Consider the following 24,169-nt stretch of genomic DNA (forward strand, 5'->3'; position numbering starts at 1 on the left):
GGCCTTTCAAGGATGGCTCTTACCATAATATTCTTTTTCTCCTGTGTTGAAAAATACTAACATTAAATAATGATCATTAAAAGATATCACCAACTTCAACAAATAAAAGACAGCAAAGGTTAACAAAAGGTTTGCTTTTATCAATGGCTACTGTTTCACTTAGCTACCCTTAGAAGAGAAAACAATTACATGAAATCAAAGTTTCTGTTTTTAAAAACAGTCATATTTCTGTCATGCCCTCTAAGTGTTAACAGTCTCTCAGCTACCATATTTTTTCTCCACAAAGCCTTTGAGTCTTTGGTGGTTTGATGGTGGTTTTCCTTTCCCTTCATTACACGAATTAATTTTAAATTTTGCCAGTCCTCTTTAAAAATGTTTTCCAATCAGTATAAAAACACACGTAAATGGTATTAAAAAAATCAAATTTTCCTCATATCTCAGTCCTACTCTCTCTCTATTTTTTTTCTTTTCTTACATTCATTCCATGACTAGAATTAAAGAGTTCAAGATTTAAAGCATCTAATGAGTTGGCATATTTTCCAGTTTCTATATCGAAAAGGGGAGGGAAAAAGGAAAAGGAAATTAAAAAGCAAAGTTTATACTTTAAAATAATAACTCACTCTAGAAGTATAACGAAACAGCATCAGCTTCTACTCAGGAAATTATCTGCCTGCCTCTGACTGAAATGATCTTATTAGGGAGAATGTATGGTAAGTGATGCCATTCACATCATGTAATTAAGCAATTCATTTCCAGAAAAAAAAAATGCATTTCACTTTCCCTAGACCATTAGATGAACTATGGCCATGACTTCTAAACAAATAAACCCAACATAACAAAATTACACCACCACTAAAAATCATTTAATTTCAGGCTTAGTATAGAATGCACTAAATATACTCTGTAACTTCAATTAGCTTTCCTAGAGATACAATTCCTGATTATTCCTATTGAATATAGGCAGTCAACAATGTTTAACAAGTAGAACAGTGCTGGGATAAGTGGAAAAGCTACTGTGGGTTCCTTTAGCAGGTCCTGGCATCTTTTGCCTCAATAACAACACAGGTCTACCCCCAAAAGCTCTTTGGCAGTGTAACCAAAGTATCCATATGCCTTATTTGGTAACAAATATTTCCAATATAATTTAGCTACTCTATGATCTACATTATTCATTAACCACCGGGTCAGTAACAAATAGCTATTGAAAAACCTGAGTCACATAAAAGTAACAAAACCTTCTTAAAATCTATAGTTTAAAAATGTAATCCTCATCCCTACAATGCTTTCCACCTATCCTAGCTCAATTAATCAAGTGGGGGTGGCAGAGAATTTAAATGTTTTTTCTTGGGATCTAAACCAGTATTATATTAGTTTTTGCTGCGTTCTACAGAGCCTAAGCAAAGGTCGGATGCCACTCTATGGAATCTTCTATTTGGTTACCACTTAAGGTTTCGCTTTTTCCCTTCATCTCATTTCCCTTTCTGTGACTGCCAGAGATTCATGGTGTTAATGACCAAGTCCAGTAACTCAAGTTGCAGCAAGAGATGGTAGGAAAATATCTATACAAAAATCATCAAAGCTCTTTTTCTTCTCCTTTTTTGAAAGCTAAGGCCTACAGAACTATATTGTTTTAAACGTATTTTGAAACGTTATTAGAATGTTGACAGAAACAATCTATATTAATTGTTCCTCTACTGAATGAACTTTGGTAGAAATGCTATTAATAAGTGAAATTACACAATTACTATGCAAAAGATGGAAATGCCAATAATGGTTCACAGTATTTGATCAGCTGTTAGGCAGAGAAATATAAAGATAAAAGACAAAGTAATACAAGGGTAACACACATTTTTGTTTCCTCTTCCCTGTCAAAAATCAATCAACAAAAACTTAGGTGAGGAAATATAAAAGACTCTGCTGCAACCACCCACTCAGAGTAACTATTCAAAACAGCTAACTACCCTGTACTCCACAATTACTATTTTCATCAACCACTGCTTGCTTTGAAGTATTCCCTTTCTGGTCACCAATGAGGATTTTCAAAGTGCATGTTAATTTAACCCTTGCAGTTCATACTGGGTACTTCTGACAGTGAGGTTTTGATGAAAGAAATGGCTGGCTCAGAAATATTGCCAAAGCAATTAACAAAAATAAGGGGGCAATCTCAAAACAATGCTGAAACCAAGAAAATAAAATATGAATGACTTTTGCATGTCCTGGATTCCTCTAGGAACTCTCCAAATGACTTCACTGCATCTAAACTAACTTTAAAAATCATACAAACTCTTACAAATCAGCTTGGATCTTTTTCAAAGACTTTGGCTCTCACTGGAATCCCTTTATTTTTATTTTTCATAGTAGAAACTGGTTCAGGCAATTTTTGTGGAAACAAAAGAGTATGCTCCACATCGAACTGCCTTGGATTCTGAAGGCAAATAATCCACACTCAGTACCTCCTGTTGCAATCATAGCAAAGCTCTTCATTATGGAACCTGTCCAGTTCTAGGCAACAACCAAGCTCTTTTAATTCAGGCTTTTCTAGCTTTCTACCCTCATTAAACAAGTAAATTCTTTCATCTCTCAAATTTGAATAAAGCAATTGGCTGATTTATTTATGTCCACTAGAAACTAAGCTAAGTTCCTGACAGTTTTAAAAGCATGAATAATTACCAGAAACTGCCTAGCTCCCCTCTCACTTGGATGAAAAGACAAACAACATAACTGAAGGGGGTGGGAAAGGAGGAAAAACATACGTATTTCTGAACTTCTGGGTGCTATTAGACTTAATATGATATATAATAAGAATTTAAATTTTTTTTCTTTTTGATTTCTGTGCAGATGTAATCGAAATAATCAAAAAGTAATTGTTCCTATTCTGCTGCCAGTATAACCTAAATTTTAGAGATACCTCTGAAAATTTGATAGAAAACACAACTGTTAAAAAAAATAAATAAACCAGATCAATTGGCTCCCAATTACCCTCAAATCTTGAAAACCTTCACTATATATTTTGCTAAATTTTTTTTCAATATTATATTTGTACCAACCAACAATTATTTATGGAGAACTCAATATATGCTTAGCACTATGCTCAATATTATTGATCAAAAAAGAAAAATACAAAATTATACCTGTTCACAAGGAGTTTACCATCAACTTTCAGCAATTAAACAGGAAGGTACACTTTGTCCAAATTGATTTTTTCTCCTCATCAATGTTTATTAATGTCATGTGGTGGTTTTTAAATGTTGAATACGTAATCCAAATAATTTTAAGAGAGCAGGGTAAAAAGCGAGTAATTTATTTAAGTATGTTTAAAGCCCTAGATTTAATCTAATTAGGGGCCACAACATATTAACAAGTAAATGCATGTCAACAAGTTACTTGGTAAAGGAATGAGAAAGGCTAGAGTCTGGGATCAGAAATCAGGAGGCTTCTAATTTAAGTATTTTAGGCCCTTCTCCTACAACACTCCTCTCTCCCCCTCTATATTTTGTCTTTCTTGTTACCATACAAATGTTCTGCATGTTTTTAAGATGTACTCATTTTGCCCATTGTCACATGAAATTTTACAAAAGATTTTAAGGAAATTATCTCATTTGAGGTAAAGTGCAAGTATTATTTCTATTTTGCAGATGAGGAAACAGGGTCAAAGACATAAAGTGGTGTTCCCAGTTCCGTAGCTAGTATGAAGAATGAGATGGGATCCAAACCTAGAGCTTCCTAAATCAAGCATGCATGATTCTACACTATCCTGTTATACATTCCTTAAGCAATCTGAAAAGCCAGTTAAACCAGTTCAACTCATAAAATGTTTAAATGTACAGCCAGATCCCAACTAGCACAAAAAAAAAAAAAAAAAAAAAATTCCCTAAGTAGTAGGATATATTTGAGTTTATACTATTTGGAGTTATAATTATGCAAAATATAGTCACTTATTTCTCTCGCCTAGTATAAATATGCAGTGCAAATTCTAATAAATCAATCATTTCATGGAATTCATTTTCCACAAAAATCAGGACCGGGCTATATTTTAAAACAACTATAATGAGAATTTAAAAATTAAGAAAAATGTCTCTTTTTTTTATAGCTAAAGTCCCCAAAGCTTCCCCCCCCCCCCCTTCCAAATGCTGAAGGGTTAAAGCCTTCCATCTTTAATCAGTTTCTTTTATCCTGCTCCCATTATTCTGATGGCCAAGTTTTTGTCCACATCACACCATTGGTGCCACCCATTCTCTACTTTTTGGCAGCTTACAATTAAAAACCCTCAACTAGTCTTTTGGGATTTACTGTGCCTAAGACAAAGAAGCTGCTTGGAACTCCCAACTATACCAATACAGAGATGCCAGGCCACCATCAAAACACTATCCAAATGACCTTAAAAAAATCTAATTATAAAAACATCATGTAAATGGATATACAAAGATGATATATGTAAGTCTAAATTGATATAAATTTATTCTTAGCCTTAAGATTTATGCAGTTAGCTTCTATTCTAAAGGGAAGCAGGCAGGAAGGTAGGAAGATAGTGATGTGATCTATGATGTGGGGCTTGTCACCAAATGATGGCAGACACCAAAATTTGGAGTTCCGTCATGTGAAGAATTCACAATGACCATCTTCTTTGGCAAAAAGTAGATATTATTAGGGGAAAGAGTTACAGACAAAATAATGAAATACAATAGATGCATCAGGAATGGTAAATATGAAATAGAGTGGAAGAGCATATGAAAGACAAGTTCCTTATGTAACTCACAATTACCCAGGAGAAAGGGAGCACCCCATGAGGTTGGGGCATGTCCTTAACTGGCAGGCTAAATCCTGAAAGGAACTCAGCACCTTAAAAGAGCTACTTAACTGTAAGGAGAAATGGGGTTAGGTTAGGAAGCATACCACATGGCATGGGGGAGGGGGAGAGTGTTAAGGAGAAAGACAAGGCAGAATACCCTGGCAGATTAACCCAAAGGAAGGCAGCAGCAAAGCCATAGGTCATAAATTGTTTTATAAGGAAAATTTAATATCAGGGTCTAGACATAACTTGGATTTCTGAATGGATTACCATTAGAGGTGGGACCAAGGAACTAAACTGATTTCCATTACCAGAGCCTTCTTCCTGCTTGCCTCTGCTAACCACACCTAACATTGAAGACCTCATCAAAAGGAAGGAAGAAAGGAGGGAAGAAAAAAGGGAAGTAGGGAAGCAGGGAGGGAGGGAAAGAGGAAAAGGAAGAAAGGGAAGAAGGAAGGGAAAAAGGGAGGGAGGGAAGGGGGAAAAAAAAGCTCAAGAAGTTAGTTATTGCTCAACAAATGAAATCCAAATCAGTTGTAGTTTGTTTTGCATTAATTTCCAGAAATGTGAAGTAAAAACACAAAGAATTACACTAGATATATGTAGTCTGTAGGGGTGGAATCAATACATTAATATATCGATCATGTAGGTGTTTGAATCAATACATTCTGATAGGATACAGCTTCTAAGTGAGCCATGGCAGCCTAAGGCCACCTGGCTTTGGGAATGCAGTAGTTCCACAAACAATGCTGGCAATGAGATAACAATCTGTTGATCAGTGATAACAAAATTTCTGGAATAAAAATGAGGTGCATATCAAACCCCCATCACTAAGACCACTCCTCAATTCTACCTCTAAGCCATAAAATTAGCATATTAGTGACAAGAAGCAAGAGATATCTCTATCTTTTTCTGATAAATTTATCTTCTTGCTCCAGCTTCTTGGCTAAATTCTTTTGTAACAATAAACTTTGCCCCATGACTTGGTTATGGGTTCAAGCCAGAAAATTCTGTTGAGATGCAACACAGATCTATGACCCCCCAACCTTTTGGGGTTCCATCCCTTCTGAATCTCAAAAATTCCATTCTAAATTTTGATCATATTTTTCCTTTAGTCCATTTTTCACATCACATACAAAGTTTTTGTTACTTACTTATCAAGGAAATTTTTGTCCACAACTGCAGAAATGTCAAGAAGAGGATTTCCCATCCCAAAAAGAATATTTTCCCTGAAAAGGAAGCACAAGCACAAATCAGACAATTCCGTATTGTAAGACGATCAGTTGTGAATGACTTAGCTATTCTCAGCAATACAATTATCCAAAACAATTCTAAAAGACTTATAATTAAAAAAAAAAAAAAATACTATGCATCCCTAGAAAAAGAACTGATGGTGTTTGAATGTAAAGTAAAATATTTTTTTTGTTGTGGGGGGAAGGTGTCTTTTTTTCTTTCACAAGATGACTCATACATAAATGTTGTTCATGCCTACACACATATAATATAGATTGAATTGCTTACCTTCTCAATATTGGAAAGAAGGAGAAAAAGAAACAAAGTGAGAGAATTTGGAACTCAAAATTTTAAAAACAATGTTAAAAACTGTTTTTCCATGTAATTGGGGGAAAATAAAATAATAAATTTTTTGAAAACAAATTAGAAAATTCTGAAGCACAGTTCTAACAATAAAACAATGGAGTTTTTGGTTCAATATCAACTTGGAAGATCTCCAGTGAAGTGCATTAGGGATCTTTGCTTGTCCTGGTGATGCTTTGTATTTTTATCAATTAGTTGGATGCAGTCCATGTGGGAAAGATTCCTTTCTTGGTGACTCCCAACCCCACCTAGTTAATGTAATAACCCTTTGACTCACATGCTAGCCATATCAGGACCCTCTGTTCACTGAACCCTCTGTCGGTGACCTTCTTATCTCTACCTTCACCTATTTCCTTACTTCTAAACCACATAATGAACCTCTTTTATCAATCTAGCTTTCAGAAGGATAAACGCCTTTATTGGGAATTCACGAGGATACGCCATGCTACTAGACCTAGCTACTAGACCTCATTTACCACCGAATCCAAGGGGGTTGCAGGGGAACTCTGTTTGACTCCCTGTACCCCAAACCTGCCACTAGACCTCAACTAAACCTTAATTTCATTTAGGTACCTCAAATCTAGACCTCATCACAGTAGTTACTGGTATTCCTATCAAATCTGCCTTTGACACAAAGAAATGGTAGAATAAATACATTAGATGACAATAAAGATTACATCTTGACTGGACCCAGGAATTCGGAAAAGGGAAGTAAAGCTGCACTGGGAGCTTAGAGCTAGATTCTAACGAAGAGAGATTGGACTGGTTCTATTTGATCCAAGAAGGCAGAAGAAAGATCAAAAGCTTTGAAAGTTAGAAAGAGGGAGCTTTAGGTTAAACAAAGAAGCAATTTTTAAAATAAGCATGGTTAGGCCCCTCCTCAATTGGCAGTAATCATTCATCTCTATCTCAGGATTTCAGTGTGGAAATTTCTGCGGGGTGAGAAGTTATTTAATATTCTTGGTACATTATATAATGATATCATCATTTTTTAGAAAAGGATTAGAAACATGAAACAAAGCAGATAATTTTTGCACAACAGCTTCTCCCTCAAAGCACTCCATGCTGCCATTCAAAGCTCTCCAGCCCAAGAGAATGAAGGCAAAAAAACCTCTAGGGACCTTACTAAATACTCATATTAGCAGCTTTTATAAGACCTATGCTTGTGGCCAGAGCTAATTTTTCTGGGAAACAAATGGAGTACAAGTACAAATTTCCGGAAATACATTCCAAATTAGAGGGAGGGAGATAAATTATAAATGATAAAGTGTTATTGCTAATGCAAATAAAATAACTTACTCATGCTAATAACTATATTATGTATTAGTCAATCTGTTAAGAAATGAACACTGATGACCACTCTTGTATACTTGTACACATGAACACAAAGGTAAAATTTAGCCAACAAATATAGTGTAATTACAACACTTCTCAAATTCATGATGATCAAAGATTTAAAACTATTGTTAAAAATGAGACATTCTGAAAAAGGTCACTAGCAAATAAAAAGATTCTTCCAAAAATCTATTCATTGCCCTGGATCTAAAAACTGTCCATTTTTCTAACAAAATGTTTCCCCCGTGCATCCATTATCTTTATTTACTGTTACAGAGCCACAGCTCATAGGGGACATTGACTACAGCAAAGATTCATCACTACTGCATGAAGACTAATGCAAAGACCTTGTATGGTTTATGTACCTAAATTCATGAAAGGTAACATATAATACAGCAATTGTTGGTCATGAGACAGTCTGTCATGCTCTTATATTTGAGGATTTTCCTAAGTTAAAAAGAATTATGGCTTCTAACAGAAAATATTTATCATAAAAACATTATCTCCTAATTATCCACAATTACAAACAGGAAAATAGCATGGATATATCAAAGTCATTTATATTTATACTGAACTTTGTAATATGCCAGGGGATTGTGGATAGATTTCAGGGATTCCATGAGTGTAAATGATAAGATTCTTTCTCCAAATCCAAGACTCTAACCTGGGGGGCCCTAATCTTGTTGGAAGTATCTTTCTCCTCAACATAGATGGGAAAAAATTAACATCTTTATTTTCATTAACATCTTTGTTTTCCTTTATCATCTTATCGTATTTTATGCCTTTAAAAAATATGATCCTAAGAAGGGATCCATAAGCTTCACCAGATTGCAAAAAGGGTAACTGACAGACAAGGTGAAGAATCCCTGAGATATAGCCATTTACATCATTGAATCACATGACTTGACTTGGAAAGAGAGATTAGTAGCCATCTGTTTCAAGCTATCCAAAAAAGAATTCCTACAACTAATTACATATTTATAAATGATTTATAAATGATTATCCAACCTTTACTTGAAGATAAGGATGTTATCCCCTTCCCACAGTTCATTTCTGAAGAGCTCTGGGTGTGGGAGAGCCTTTCTTGAAATCTAGCCTAAATTTGCGCCTTTCCAACTTCTATTCAGTGTAATATAAAAGTCCTTCAAATGCTGAGTCTTTTCTTCTCCAGACTTTAACCAAGCCTTCATTTGGCATAAATTGAAAGCCCCCTCCATACTCCAAGTAGTCCTCTACTGGATATTCCCAGAGGGTCAATATCTGTCCTAAACTGGGACATCTAGAACTAAATATAATATGCCAGATGTGGTTTGACCAGATCAGAGAACAGTGATCAGCTCTAGTTTTTTTATCCCTATACACATCTCTTTTACTGAAACTCAAAAAAAGAAGTATTTTGTTCGTTTCTTAAAAAAAAAAATAGTATTTTTCCAAATACATGCAAAGATAGTTTTCAACATCTACATTTGCAAAACCTTGTATTTCAGATTTTTCTTCCTTTCCCCTCAATACCCTCCCAAGACAACAAGCAAGCCAATAGAGGTTAACCATGTGCAATTCTAAACATATTTCCAGATCAAACTATCCAAGAAAAATCATATCACAAGGGGAAAAAATGAGAAAGAAATGCAAACAAGCAAACAAGTAACAACAAAGGTGAAAATACTATACTTCTGTGTGGGGCACAGGGGCTAGACCCTTTTCCCAAATTAACTAATCAGAGACATCTTCAGGTACAAAGAGAAAGCATTTATTTAGTCCCTGCAGGGAACGGCCCAGACACACAGCTGGGAGCCATCCCAACTCCCACCATGTGCTCCTGGAACCTGCCCAACTTCCAGCTTGTCCAAGATTTAAAAACAAAAGACCAGAGCCTTTTCATTGGATAGACTAAAAGGAGATAACCATCCTTGACCGATGTTGTCTGCTTCCTGTAGGTCACATCACTTCCTGTGGGTATGACCTTTAGAGTCCAGAGTTCAAGACTGGGAATAAGATCACATGACTTATTCTTGTCCTGAAAAAACTTCATCCAATTAGTCCCATTTACTTTTTACCCACATTCAGTCTCCAAAATTCTCCCTGTGGATGCAGATCATCCTCAATCTATTGGAAGTATCTTGGTTCACCTCACCCATGTCCCTTAGAGTTGATCACCACATAGTCTTGTTGCTATATACAATGTTCTCTTGGCTCTGCTCACTTTACTTAGCATCAGTTCATGTCAGTCTTTCCAGGCTTTTGCAAATCAGCCAGAAGCCAGTAGTTTCTTGCCCTACCACACTGCATTCACTCACAAGGAAACCAGTGCAGTCTCCTGATTATCCAAGCCAGTTCTCTACTTTACAATAGTGAAAACTGCATTAACCCAAGTTTAAGGCTTTAAAGTCAATGATTTTAAAAACTTTGCTATCCAAAAGTCTTAAAATTGGTTTAGAGCTCCTGAAGAAATACCAGACAGAACATAAATCAAGAAAAGTGGGGCAGGAGTGAACAAGGAAAAAAGGCAAAAGAATTTAAAAATGAGGATTCTTTGTATAATCCCAGTGATAAATAACTGAGAGCTATATGAATACAAAGTTTACCAACAAGATGATAAATAAAAATGCGAATTTTACAAATTTGTAAAAATTCTTGAGTACTGTGTTAATAAATATTAAATTTCTATAACCTACTACTTCCATACAAAAAGGAGACAAGTCACTCAATAACCACTTATTTATTGAGCACTTTCTAGGCACCAGACACTACACTAAACATCGAAGAAAATCAAAAACATAATCCTTGCTGTCGAAAAGCTCAGATATTAATAGAGCAAATATAGAGCAAAAAACTGCACATGCGTAATTCAAATAAAGGCCTGAGCAGGGGAGAGATGATCAAGAAAAGGTTCCCGTAGAAAGGACTTGAAAAAACAAAAACCAGCTGCAATGAAAATGAAGATTTTTAACTTCAAAATAACTAAAAATTAACTAGATTGTAACCTTTGTCTACATCACAATTGTGTAACAAAGTAACATGAACTTTTATGTCCTAGTTTTGGAAAGAACATATATTTTTTTTTTTTGGAAAGGAATATAAAGATCATCTACTATCAACCCACACATTTTATAAATAACTAATGACATTAAGGACTGACCCAAATTACAAAAGCCATAACTAAGTGGCAGATCTGGAACTCACATTCAAGGTCCCCAAGAACTCAATTCCAAATGCAATGTCCCTCCTCCAAATCACAGAAGCTTGATTTCTGGCTTTTTAAAAGATGCTATGAGATACATGAGAACAAGTTTACAATTTCCTTGATGAAACTAGAATTTATCTTCGATTTACAAAGTATTAACTAGTAACATAACCATTTGTAACAACTAGAAATCAAAGAAATCTAAGAATAAAAACAGTCCCTAATCAATCTCCTTAATCAAAAATTAATGATCCTTATAAGTCATTAAAAATACTAAGTCAATTAAAATGTTCACTTAGTCAAAAGAAAATAAGATGTAATCAAAATTTATAGATACCCAAAATATTTATTTTCAGCAAAATATAGAACTTTTTACTCATGAACATCCAAATTTATACAAAAATATAATCTGGCAACTTATAAAAAAATTCATTATAGCATTCCTGTAAGCAACAATCCCTCTTGAAGCACTTTAAAAGACTCTATTTTTAAAATAAAAGATTTGTTGCATAAATAAGGTGAATGGTATATATAACTAGAACTAAGTCAAAAGCTTACTGATTTCAAGCTATATTTGATACAATAAAACAACTTGGTCACAAATTATCAGAAATCCAAAGAGAGGTCAAATTCTAGGACAACAGTGTAACTTGGAAAATGTAAAAGTCAGAATTATCTTGTGAGGAACCACTAAAGAAGAAACAACTTTAATCTTTGGCAGGCATCCAACACAGTATTCAACAAGTAGTAGGCACTTAAGGACACGTCAATTAATTCCCCTAGGTCCACTAGCCCATCATCTCTTGACTTCCCAAAACAAAACAATTTTCTCTGCCCTTCACTCCCTTATATATATAAAATCTTTCCCGTTCTTCAAATGCTCCTTCAAAGTAGGAAATAACTTGATTTTTTTTGTAGCCCCAATAATTAGCACAAGGCTTAGTACATAGAGAGAATTAAATAAAAGTTATTTATTCATTCATTAATAAACATTTCTACTTTGCCACGTTTTGAAGAGAATCTCAGTGTCCCCAAAGTCTTAGTGCAGGTGTGAGCTATTAAAGCTTACTTTTGGGACAACCTGTTTATGAACTGTCTTTCCAGTTCTTAAAAAAAAAAAAAAAAAAAAAGCTATAATTCATTAAATCTGAATTTAAAGCTTGCCTGATCAATGTTTTATATATTTCTGTTGACAGTTTTCAGCAGTATACCAATTATGTGATAAGCATGAAATTATAAAGGATTTAAGCACAGTTTACTTAATGTAGCATTAAAGCACACATGGATCTAAGATAATTCCCATGATTTGGAGTTCTATAAGAAAAGAGACTTCCTCAGCAATGACTTATTTCTAAATATGAGCATTAACAGCTAAATAATATCACAATAATTCTATGAAAGACTGCCAGCTCTAGAACTTCATGGCAGCTCAGAAATATTTTTCTGTGTGACTTTGGAGAAGCAAGTCAACCCCTCTTTGAGCCACCAAAGAAATGTCTCAACACAGTCTGAAAGGCCTAGTGTCAAAAGTCTGCCTTTTATAAGGAGACTACTTGACTCTAACACAGTGATATCATTTAGTCATCTTGGAAAACAAGGATAATAATCACCCAACCATTTCAGCTAGATAGGAAGTTGGGTATAGAATGCCAGGCTCTGGAATCAATGCCTTAGACCCTTACAGTGTAATCATGGTCAAATTCACTTTTGCCTCTTTAAAATTCAATTTTCTCTATAGAAAAAAGGGAGGTAATAACATCCGTACATCCTACTTCTCAGGATTCCAGGAAGACTTAAAGAGATAATCAACATAAAGCACTTTGCAAATATTTAAAAATGATAAATGGTAGATATTAATTCATTCATTATTCAGTTTTACGTTCTGATTTCCTGAAGATCTTTATTTCTCATCTTCATGGACTGGTCAAAACTTAAAAGCTCCAAGAAGTCAATAGTACCACACCCATCTTACCCAAAGAGACTTTTCCAATCAGGCCCAACCTAACATGTGGATATGGCCAAGACCCAAGAACTTTGATTAACTACAGTCTAGTCTAGTCTTAACCACATCTTCCATCCTCCAGAAAACACAAAGTAGAATCAACATGAAGGTCAGAGTCCATACCAGACAGAATCCTAATTACAGCAGGGCATTTGTGGAAACTGTCCCTTTTGGAGAGCCTGGGCTCCAATTGGGAGTCCATCCCCACTCAGTTCCTTCTAAAGTGGTAAGACTAACACTAATTAGTGGTCAGAAGATTCAACAGTATTCTGCTGAGCATTTTTGGAACAGCTCATACTTTGCTTCCTTAGACATCTGCCAGGGACCCTATGCTGATGTTGAATCAGTAGAAGGAAAAGGGAGTTGGACAGATTTGTTTCCTCTCAAATTCCAGCATCCCCACCACTAACTTACTGGGTCGACCTGTTAATCAACATCAATGCAAAAAGCAGTTTAACAACCAATTACTCTGGTTGAAAAACCTAAAGCTGATCAACAGCTACACTAGGGCACTAGTAAAAAAAAGGGCAAGGGACAGGGATTTTTCTAGCTCTTTTTTGTGAGTCCCACAAAGGTTTGTGTTTGGATTTGGAATCCAGAATATCTCAGCTCAAACATTCCTTTTGGTCCTACCCTAACACTTAACAAAATGGAGCACACCAAGGCCACATCTGATCAAAGGAATTATTTCCTTATTTCTACAGCCCTAAATAACATAAAGCCATAATAGACTAAAAGATGGAGTTAGAATAACTAAATATTCAGTCTTTTTGTACGCAGATGTTTCTCTCACTGTATGACTTTGCTCTGCCAAACAATAATAACAGGATCATAAATTCCATAAACAGTCGTTTGCTAGGATTCCTACAGACACTGACAGGATATGGTGTACATTAAAGACAAGAATGAAAGTCATTCTTGAAGATGATTATGATGTCTGATTTTAGACTTTTCTCCAATATCAGATGAAGTAGAATACACACAGAGTTAAAATATTTAAAATTTTAAGTTAAATCCAATTTAAACATAAAAGAATCTTTATAAAGTGTTGATATGTTGGAAAGAATGCTGAATTTAGTCAGAGGACTTCAATCCCCTATCTACCATTTACTATCCATGTGTCCTTAAACCAATCACTTAGACTGTGCCTCACTAACTTGATTTGTAAAACAAGAGAGCTAAACTAGATAACTTCTAAAAGTGTAAATCTGATGCTATGAACTATGTTAAATCATAAATCATAAATTTGGAAATTAGTAAGTGGAAAGAAGTCCAGTATACAATTAAGAACATGAGGCAAGGTAAATGTAGGCTAGTACTTGTCTCTGGGCATCAACCCAATTTCCCCTAATTGTGGCATTCCCCAAATTAGGGAATCGTGCCATGACTCCAAGAGCTCTCAGATTCATTTTTGTTGGGTTTGTCTCCAGTACAACCATACCCCCAATACAACACAACTTGGACCCTTTCCTTGCTATGCCAACTCTCCATTTCATGCCCTTTGGAAAATCCTCTCCCTACCCTATTCCTGACTGTGGCCTCAAGGTTCCTTGGCCGGTTGCTGCCAGCCAGGAGGTGGAAAGCATCTCATTTCCTGTGAGAAGAGTCACAGAAAATGAGGCAGCTCGTTATCCGACGTGTAAGGCACAATTCATTATATTTTCTGATCCCAACCCCACTCACTTCTCTTCAGAAATTACCAGTTCCATTCAAGGGCACCATCAGATACCTAGGTTCCTAACCTTGTGTGACCCTCACCTTCTCACCCATTTCACACATCTTATCAGTGGCTAAATTCTACCCTTGTCATTTCCACAATGTTTCTCAATCTTTCCCTTTTAATTACAAGCATGGCACCCCAATTCAATCATTCATCATCCACTGAGTGGATTATTAAGCTAATTAGTCTCTGCCTCAGGTTTCTCCTTCCCCTAATCTATCGAGTTGCCGGCAAAGATTTTCCTAAAGCTCACAACTATGTCATTCCCCCCTTTCAATAAACTGTAGAGGTTCCCTAATGTCTCAAAGACCAAATATTATTTTATCTCTATCTCATCTTTTTAAAAAATTTTATTTTTTCTAAATTTCATATTGTACATAGTGATTAATGCAGTAAATAAGCAAATATATACATATTACAATGCCTGCTCAGAAAAATTTTATTGCCCAGGATTATGTTGCAGTTATTTAGTCATTTACAGCTGTCTGTTTTTTTTTTTTACAACCCCAAAGACACTTTGGTGGTTTACCATTTCCTTCTCTAGTTCATTTTAAAGATGAGGAAATTGAGGCAAAGAGGGATAAATGATTTGCCCAGGATCACAGATCTAGTAAGTATCTGGAGGCCACATATGAATTCAGCTCTTCCAGACTCCAGGCCCACTATTATTTTCACTGCACCGTCTTACTGCTTCCACTGACAAGAATGTACAATCAAAAAGGTTTAGTGACCATTTACTGTAGAGAATTGAAGGAGAGGGGAAGAATGTGAAATGGACTATATCTATTAATCTATTAGCATGAATTAAACAATCCCTATATGCTAGATACTGTGCTAGGTGGTATAAAGTTCAAAGACAAAATGCATTCTGTGGGGAAGGAAATAACATATACAACTATGTATAACATGGAAAAAAAATGACCTATAATTTTCCAGCTCCAAAGTTCCATCTATGATTCTAATATTTTTATTTATACACCTTTCTTTAGAAAGTTTAGTTATCTTTCACTGAACCACAATTCTTGAATATAGACACATCAAGTCAGCAGAATGACATCTGTATTGGGCTGTATTTCATCTGCACAAAATATCATTAAGTAGTGAAGAGGATTATTATTCCCATTTTACAGAGAAGAAAACTGAGGCTCAGGTGGTTTAAAAGATTTGCCTATAAAACCAAACTAAAAATCGTAGAATATGGATTAAAATCCCACCAGATAGTCCTTCTCCTGATACAATGCTACCTCATACTGGAAAATGAAGAAAAGGTCTAAAAAAAAAAAAAGTGCTCCATCTTTTCTATTATACTGTTGGTATTCATCATATATGTGGATTATATGGTTTTGTTTTGTTTTTAAAGAAAATGCTTTAGGGGAAAAAAATGTTCTCAGAGATAAGAAAATGCTCTGATATACAATCCTTATTATGAAATGTGACATTTAATGATATGATCAAAATATGGTCAAGAAATTTCTCATCTTTACTGTTCCTTCCCAGGCAACAAGTGTTCTCGAGCATTAGAAAAAGAGGTCAAGAAGGGAAGGGGGTACATATTTATTATATTTATTATGGTTTATAAAATTTAAGTGCAGCCTATAATTACATTCTTCATATACTTGGCTTAATGAGAGAGTTCATGCCCCCATATCAGATAGAAAAATTAAAAGTCATCAGTAGAACTGCTGTGGAACTGGACTTTAATGGCATTTATGGAAAAGATGATCATCTGAATATTTTTGGAGGCTTCACAAGATGAACTTTTCCAATATGGCAGGAAACGAATATCACATGGTAGCACTGGACACAGACTGGATCTGGACATAGCACTCAACTTAGAGTTGAGGCCCAAGTTCAGATCTCAGCTCTCCTACCTCTATGCCTTGGTTTCAGGTTCTTCACTTGTAAAATGAGGGAATTGAACAAGATGATCTTTAAGGGTTGCATCCAGATTAAAATCTATGATCACACGACCTTCTATGAAGCCTTTCCAAGCTAAAATTCAGATCATTACTGTAGAAAATACTACCTAAAAATGAAATACCCAAAATTGGAATTAAAAACTTTAGATATCAAAACTTTCTTAATAAGTAAACTCCTTCAGAACTGTTTCTCAACATGTCCCTAAATCCCCCCTAAAACTACCTTTCCTCCAACCTGACCTATTTCCAGGTACCCAAGTTCACTACTGTGGAGTGACCTCTCCACTTCCTGCTCCCTCTTCCATTCAGGTCTCCCAAGTCTTGCCAATTGTCTCCAGGATATCTCTTAACTCTTACATCGGTTGTCTCCTACTTTCCTCTCTTTCCCTTCTGCCACCACAACAAATTCATGGCCACATCCTCACCACCTGATGCCTACACAGCAGCCTAATTGTTCTTCCTTCTTCCTCTTCCTCTTCCTCTACAATTCATCCTCCACATAGAAGGCAAATTAATGTTCTGAAATACTGACGGACCATGTCACTTTCCTGCTCAAGAAGCTCCAGTGGCTCCCTACTGCCCCAAAGATAAAAATTAAATTCACGGGATCACAGCTTTAGAGCTAAGAAGGGCCTGTGCCATCACCTAGATCATCCCTCTCATTTTATAAAGGAAGAAAAGCTCAGATAGGTTAATCGATTAGCCCGGAGTGCCTACCCCCTTCAATCACAAGATGCCTCAAAAAGAACACCAACACAACAAAACCACTCTTCCCTCTGACATCACGTCACAATTCGCACGTCACAATATGCGCTTTGCTGAAATCCAGCCCGAAAAAAGTGGCTTGCATGGGATCCTTTACCAAGGCTGTCCCCCAAACCGGTCCGCCTTGGCCTTTCAGCCCCGGTACCACCTCCTCCTCAGCCATTCCCAATCTTCCCACTTGTTGGTGCTCTCCTCCCAAAAACCACTTCCGAGCAGTGCAGACTTTAATTTGGTCTTTGTAGCCCCAGGGTGACAGCACAGAACTTGGGACATAGCAGATGTTTAAGCCAAGTCCCAAGTCCACCAGAGTGGTTTCCAACTTTTCCAGGGGCGCTCAGAAAACCGCGCCCGCCTCTACGGAGGGCACATTCTACCGGCTTGTGCTCCAGAAAAGGCCTTGTACGAGGACAGGTGGTTCTGCGACCCCCTCCACCTCGGAACACATTCGGGCACGTTTATCTATTTCCAAAGGGACGGACCTCCAGGAGAAAGGAATTCCCTCTAAAAGAAACTTTTAAACCCTAGCTTCCCACAAACTGAACCTTGTCCTGCTGATCGTTCCCGGCAAGAGATCACCCCGACCAAAGGTCCCTCTATTTGTCCCCAGCTCTCCTCTCGCCCCCCAAACAGCTACGTTCTCCGCTTCGGGGGCTGCCCGTGGGAGGGAAACCCCCGAAACCCCCGACTCCTGGAGGTAAGGGGACCCGAGCCCGGCTGGAGGCGGGGGAACCTGAGCGCGGCGTGGAGGAACGTGTTCTGAACCCGGCGAACGCAGCCTTCCCCCCCATTATGTAAACGGACGCCCAGTTCACCAGCGTCAAAACCACGCTGCGGTGGGGAAAGGGAGAAAGACGGCCGATCCCGGCTGCATGTCCGCCAGAGGCACTGACAGGCGCGCGCTCCCGGACCGCAGAGCGGCGGGACCGAGAAGAGCTGGGTTCGAGTCCCGACTCCAGCCCTGGGGTCGGCCGCAGGACTTCTCTGCCTCAGTTTCTCTGCAGAACGAAACCCCCCGCAACTCCACCCATCTCTGACTCCTGCCAGTGGCAGGGAACAGATGTCCGCACGCGCGGGGGCATCCCCAGCACGCCCGCTCCATCCTTTCCGGCTGCTCTTTGGCTTTCCCACCGGCTGCCCCTCGAAGAAGGGGATGCGACGACGAGGGGACACGCCGGGGGCACCGGGTCCCAGCCCAAGGGCAGGGGCGGCCGCCGCGCACTACCAACTTCTCCGAGTCCGCCCAAACACACGGACTGACGGAGCAGCCCTCGCGAAGTTAGTCCCCGCAACCAAACACGTGGACGCGTGGCCCCGGGGGCCCCGGCAGCTGCCCGAGGCCAGGCGGGCGGAGAGACGCCCCCGCGGGCTGCCCGACCACCTAGAGACCTACCTGACAGGCTGCATGGCTGCCCCGAGCGCCACAGCGCCTCGCCGCGGCCGGTCCGCTGCTCGTTCGGCTCCCGCCCGCGCTGCCGCGTCCTCAGGCACTCCCCGGGCTCTCGTCCCTAGCCCACTGACGCGCGCACACACACGCTCACACACAGACTGGCGCTCACACACGCTCGCGCCGGTCCGCCCGCCGCCCGGGCAGCCCCCGAGGAGCCCGGCCCCGCGCGCTGATTGGCTGCGGTCGCAGGGGGCGGTCCCGCGGTTGTCAGGGAGGAGAAGCGGGTAGAGGGACTAGGGCAACTACTCGGAGCCGGCGAGTCTGGGCTCGCAGCCGCGCCGACCTCGTACTGCCGCCCGCGGGCGAGCCGGTGGGTAGCACGCGCGATGGCCATCTTGAAAGCTGGCAAGGGCTCGCTCTCTTCCCCCTCAACCTCTCACAGTGCCCAGGACGGACGGCCTGAGGTGTGTGCCCGCCTCAAAGATGGCCGCCCCTTTGGGCATCGGTCTGCTGGTCACGTGGCCTCGTCCCGTACCTGCACGCGTACTTCGCTCCAGCAGAAGCCGGGAATGGTGGGCGTGGGGCTCCAGCTTTCTTCCATTGGGACTTCTAACCCCGGGGCTCTAAAAAAATTTGCAAGGGAATGGAGGGGGGGAGGGGGAGGAACAACAGAAAGTGGATCTGCTGGCCAGAAGACGTAGGAGTAGTGCGCTGACCCCCTGCATCTTCTCCATCTATCGAGCAACAGTGATTTATTAAGCGCCTACTGCGTACCCGGCCACTAGGAATTCTTGTACAAAGAATGAAACATTCAGAAAGGTGCAGAGGTCAAGTTTCCTATTTTAGAGATGAGGACATTGAGGCAGGAAGGGCTTAAGTGACTTGGCTCATGGGTCGAACAGCTAGTTAGTGTCCAAGGCAGGACTCGACCTCTGTGGATCCAGCACCATCTCCACTGCACCACCAGATGTCTGCCCCGGTTCATATAACTTTACCAATTCTATTGGACAAGCATTTTACCTGTGCCTTCCACGTGCCTGACCCTTCTAGGAGGAAGAAAAGCCAGTTGTTTCTCTGAACTAAGGCAGAAGAACTGAACCAAAGAGCTACCAAATAGTAGTTTAAGTCAATTAAGTCTTAAACCAGGTAAATCTCAATTCTCTGAATGATACTCAAAGTAGGTCCATGGTAATAATTTATAGGGAACAATTTTTCATTTTTAATATGATTCAGCTTTAATATTTTTAAGTCTATGGAAAATATTATTTTACTTACTAAAACACTAACAAAGCTAACCCTAAGAAAAATAGAGCAAGTATTTTGGCTGATATTGCACGTGATCCAATATCCCCTACAGTGATCTAAAATATTTTAACAGCTAATTATAGAACTGAAGAGACACAGCATACAAAGGGCGTCCCAATGAGTGTGGAACCCTAGAATTTGGAAATAAGGTCAGGAAAATGTAAATCTCAGAAATTTTTCCCTTGACCTTGTCACCTCCAGCTTCGATTTTATCTGCTAAACTTCTAAAAACAGCATTCTAAAGTCTTGCTTTCATTTGTCTTCCTAATCACATTCCACAGCCCCCTAAATTGTGGTTGCTCTGCTGAAACTACTCAAGGCTCAACAATGACCTTCTCTTAAAGAATCAAAACAGTGTGACGTTTCTCGGGTCTCATCCTTTTCTACCTGGCATAGAAGAAAGCACTGCATTTGCAATCACAAGACCTGTGTTCAGATCCTGCTTTTGTCACAAGTATGACCTTGGACTTCTATGGGACTTTCTCCTGAGCCATAAAAGGAAGAAATTAGATTATGATCCCTTCATGTAGACCCCTCCCCCTTCTTGATACTTTTTTTATCCTCTGACTTCCATGATCACTTCTCTCTTTTTTTTTTTTTGTTGGGTTCAACTCTTCTTATTTCTTTATTCATTCATTCAACAAGTATTTATTAAAGACAAGGTTTCCATGAGTTTATTCACTGCAAGTATCTTCCAAGAGTCTCTTTCACCATGTCTACTCTACAATCATTCTCCTGACAATGTCATCCACTCTGGTGTTTCTGATCTCAGTACTGGCACACAGTAGGAGCTTAAGAAATACTTGTTAATTATTTAGTCCCAATCTTTCCCCTGAACTTCCATCTGATATCTTAATTAAATTCAAAAAGTGCTAATAGCTGTTTGGAAGAAAACATTTATCAAATGAACTCTGTCTTCAAGAAGTTTACAATCTTACAGTATTAGACACAAATAATTGTAATTTTTAAAATACTTGATAGTACACTGTTCAGTCACATCTGATTCTTAATAACCCCATGACTCATACTGTCCATAAGGTTTCCTTCACAAAGATAATGGAATTTTGCCATTATTTTCTCCAGTGAATTAAAGTAAACAGAGATTACGTGACTTGCCCAATATCACACAGCTAGTAAATGTAGCTAGTTAGCTACATTTTGAACTCAGGTCTTCTGACTCCAGGGACAATGCTCTTTTCACTGAGCTATCTAGCTGCCTCTGGATAAATCAACAGAGAATGCAAAATAAACTGCTATGAGGAGGGGTCATTATTTTTTGAGAGGATTAGATAAAGGGCAAGCATTCATTAAACAATTTGCCATAAGCAATGGGAGCAAATTCAAGTAAGCAAGATTGTCTCTTCCCTCAAGGAACTTCCATGGCAATCACAGAACCACAAATGTGAAAGATGGAAATTGGAGGAAATAAGATAATAAATACGGGTGAAGGGCAGGGAGGGGAGAAAGGGAGCTAGAAGGGAGGAGAGCATTGAAAATTGGAAACCAGGAAGTAACAGGTAAGCCTAATTCCATCTATAAGACAAAGCTCAACTGGTAGAGTTCAGGAGGATTCCATGGAAAGAGTCCAAGGCTCCTTGGGGAGGAGGAAGGGATAATGGTTGGAGTGAGGAAGATTAAGGAAGACTTTCTGTAGGAAGAAGCATTAGATTGGGACTAAAAGCAAATTAAAAAGTCAACAGGTAAAGAAAAAAGAAAAAAAAAAAAAGACATGCAGCCTATAAGGTACTTCCTGAACATTACATGAAATAATTCTGGGACAGAGAGCAGAATACTTTTTTAGACTGGAGCCTAAAGCGGGTGGAGAAAGCTGTAGATGACAGGGAACCCTGAATGCTAAGTAAAGAAATTTCAACTTTATTGCAAAGGCAGAAATGGGCCACTGAAGATTTTTAAGGAGAGGAGAGACAGATTTTTTCATGTAAAACATTAGTTTGGCAGAGATATGAAAACTAGATTCAAGAAGGGAGAAAGGGACGGCAGCAAGTTTATTTAGGAGGCTTTGGCAATAATCCAAGCAAATGGTAATGAGCCAGCAGTGGCTCACTGAGAGGAGAGGCCAGGTGCAAAAGAGATTATGAAGAGAGTAATGAAGCTATTTGTTAACTGATTCACTAGAAGTTAAAAGGAGAGGAAGAGGCAAAGATAACAGGATATAAAAAAGAAGCAGAGAGTTAAGAGGGAAAAGAAGAATAGGGAATTTTTAACATTTAGGAAGAAAAGAGTAGCCAGAAAGAAGAAATCTTCAGCATAGCTGAATGATCCAGCCATTAAGATTCACATGGACTGTGATGGGCACTTCAATTTGTATTTGGTTAGATTTGAGAAAACAGGAAGAATTTAGCTGTTTTACACGGTAAAGGAAAGAGTGGGTGATGGAAAAATAGAGGTATCAAGCTTTTTCAGTCTGGTGGGAAAGGGGAGAAGAAACATGGAACAATAGCTAATTAGGATAGGAAGGTAAAAGAAAGGTCTTTCAAGGTCAGGGAGACCCAAGCAAATTTATAGCAAAATGTAAAGAAGCCTAGGGGGGGGAGGGGGTAAAGATGCTTGTGAAGAGATGATTGCTGGAAGCAGGATGATTCCTGGATGCAGGAAGATCAAACAAATAGCAAGATCTAATAAAGATTAAGCAGATTAAAGATAAAAGCAAGGTTTTTCCTAATAAAAGGTAAAAAGATGCTTCTGGAAACAAATGGACACTGAAGGAACTCCATTCAGAAAGCCTTAGTCGTCTTAATAAAGTCTAAAACAAGAAATATGAAGTACTGATAGTGAGACTGGGGACGTGAGGAAAAAAGTTCGAGTTTACAATCTTTAAGTATCTGACACAGAGAATTGTAATTTTTAAGATACTTGATAGTGCACTGTTTGTTGTTCAGTCACATCTGATTCTTGATAACCCCAGGAATCATATGTTTCCTTCATAAAGACATTGGAATTTTATTATCTTCTGTGATCCTGTGTGAGACTTGATAAGAGGAGAATGAAACAGCAGTGATAAAGGACTAAACATTAGAATGGGTAAGAGAACCAAAAGAACAAACGCACAATTATTACAATGATATAAATGAAAAATCACTAAAAGAAAATTGAATCTAAGTAATGGAAAAGCTAATTAAGGGCATGAAGAAGAAATAAGGAAACAATTTCTCTTACCAGTCAGTCATTAAGTATTTAAGTGTCTACTCTGTACCAAGTACTGGCACTGACGATACAAAAAGAGGCAAAAGAAGATTCCTGCTCTCAAGGAGTTCACAATCAAATGGGGAAGACATGAAGCCAAACAGATATGTACAAACAAGCTACAGATAGGAGGACACTAGAATTAAGAATTAGAGCAGGCTTCCTGTAGACGACAGGATTTTTGTTAGAACTCCAAAGATATCAGGGAGGTCAGAAGTCAAAGTGGAAGAGGGAAAGTGATCTCCGGTACAAGGAACATCCAGAGAAAATGCCCAGAACTAAGAGATGTAATGTCTGTGTATCAGTCAGGAGGCGGGCTGATAGAAGAGTAAGTATCACGGAGTAAAGTGTAAGGAGACTAGACAGGTAGGAGGGGACTAGGTTATTAAGGACTGAATGCCAAACAGAGGGTTTATTGATCCTGGAAATGAAAGGAGTCTCCGAGTTTACTGAAGAGGGAGATGACATGGTCAAATTTGCACTTTTAAGAAAATCACTCTCCCAACTCTGGAATAGGGAGAGACTCATGGCAGGCAGACTCATCAGTAGCTATTGTAATAATCTAGGCAAAGTGATGAGGATCTGCACTAGAGGGGTGACAGTGTCAGAGGAAAGAAGGGGATGTATTTGGGAGATTTGCAAAGTCTAAATCACTAGACCCGGATAACAAATTGGAGGACAAGGAGGAGTCCAGGATGCCTCCTAGGTTGTGAATTCAAGGGATTGGAAGAATGGTAACGTCCTCACCATAGAGAGGCAAGGAACTAATAGCACAGGACAGTGGATATGTATAGACAAGACTTGAAAGAAGACACTTTAGTTCCAATATTTTTCTTTGTCACAGAAGAATGGGAAATGACTAATATAAAGACAAAGGCAATCATTAAAATATTTTGTTTTAAAAATAAGAGGTAATACAAATATGAAATACACAGAGAAGCATTACAAGACTTAAAAGAAATG

The 24,169-nt window shown here is 38.5% G+C and overlaps 1 protein-coding gene across 3 annotated transcripts in view; it reads right to left on the bottom strand.

Annotated features, from left to right (window-relative positions):
- ADK (adenosine kinase) overlaps positions 1-24,169 on the bottom strand; it is a 618,595-nt gene that overhangs the window by 522,023 nt on the left and 72,403 nt on the right. For 2 of the 3 annotated variants that reach the window (XM_031949472.1, XM_031949471.1), the window contains exon 2: positions 5,944-6,018. In XM_031949472.1, the coding sequence (XP_031805332.1) occupies positions 5,944-6,018 (75 nt within the window). Of the gene's footprint in view, positions 1-5,943; positions 6,019-18,700; positions 18,987-24,169 lie in introns of those variants that run through there. The other variant, XM_031949473.1, reaches the window with a different exon arrangement.

This window comes from Sarcophilus harrisii, chromosome 2 (assembly GCF_902635505.1).
Source record: "Sarcophilus harrisii chromosome 2, mSarHar1.11, whole genome shotgun sequence".
Lineage (NCBI taxonomy): Eukaryota > Metazoa > Chordata > Mammalia > Dasyuromorphia > Dasyuridae > Sarcophilus > Sarcophilus harrisii.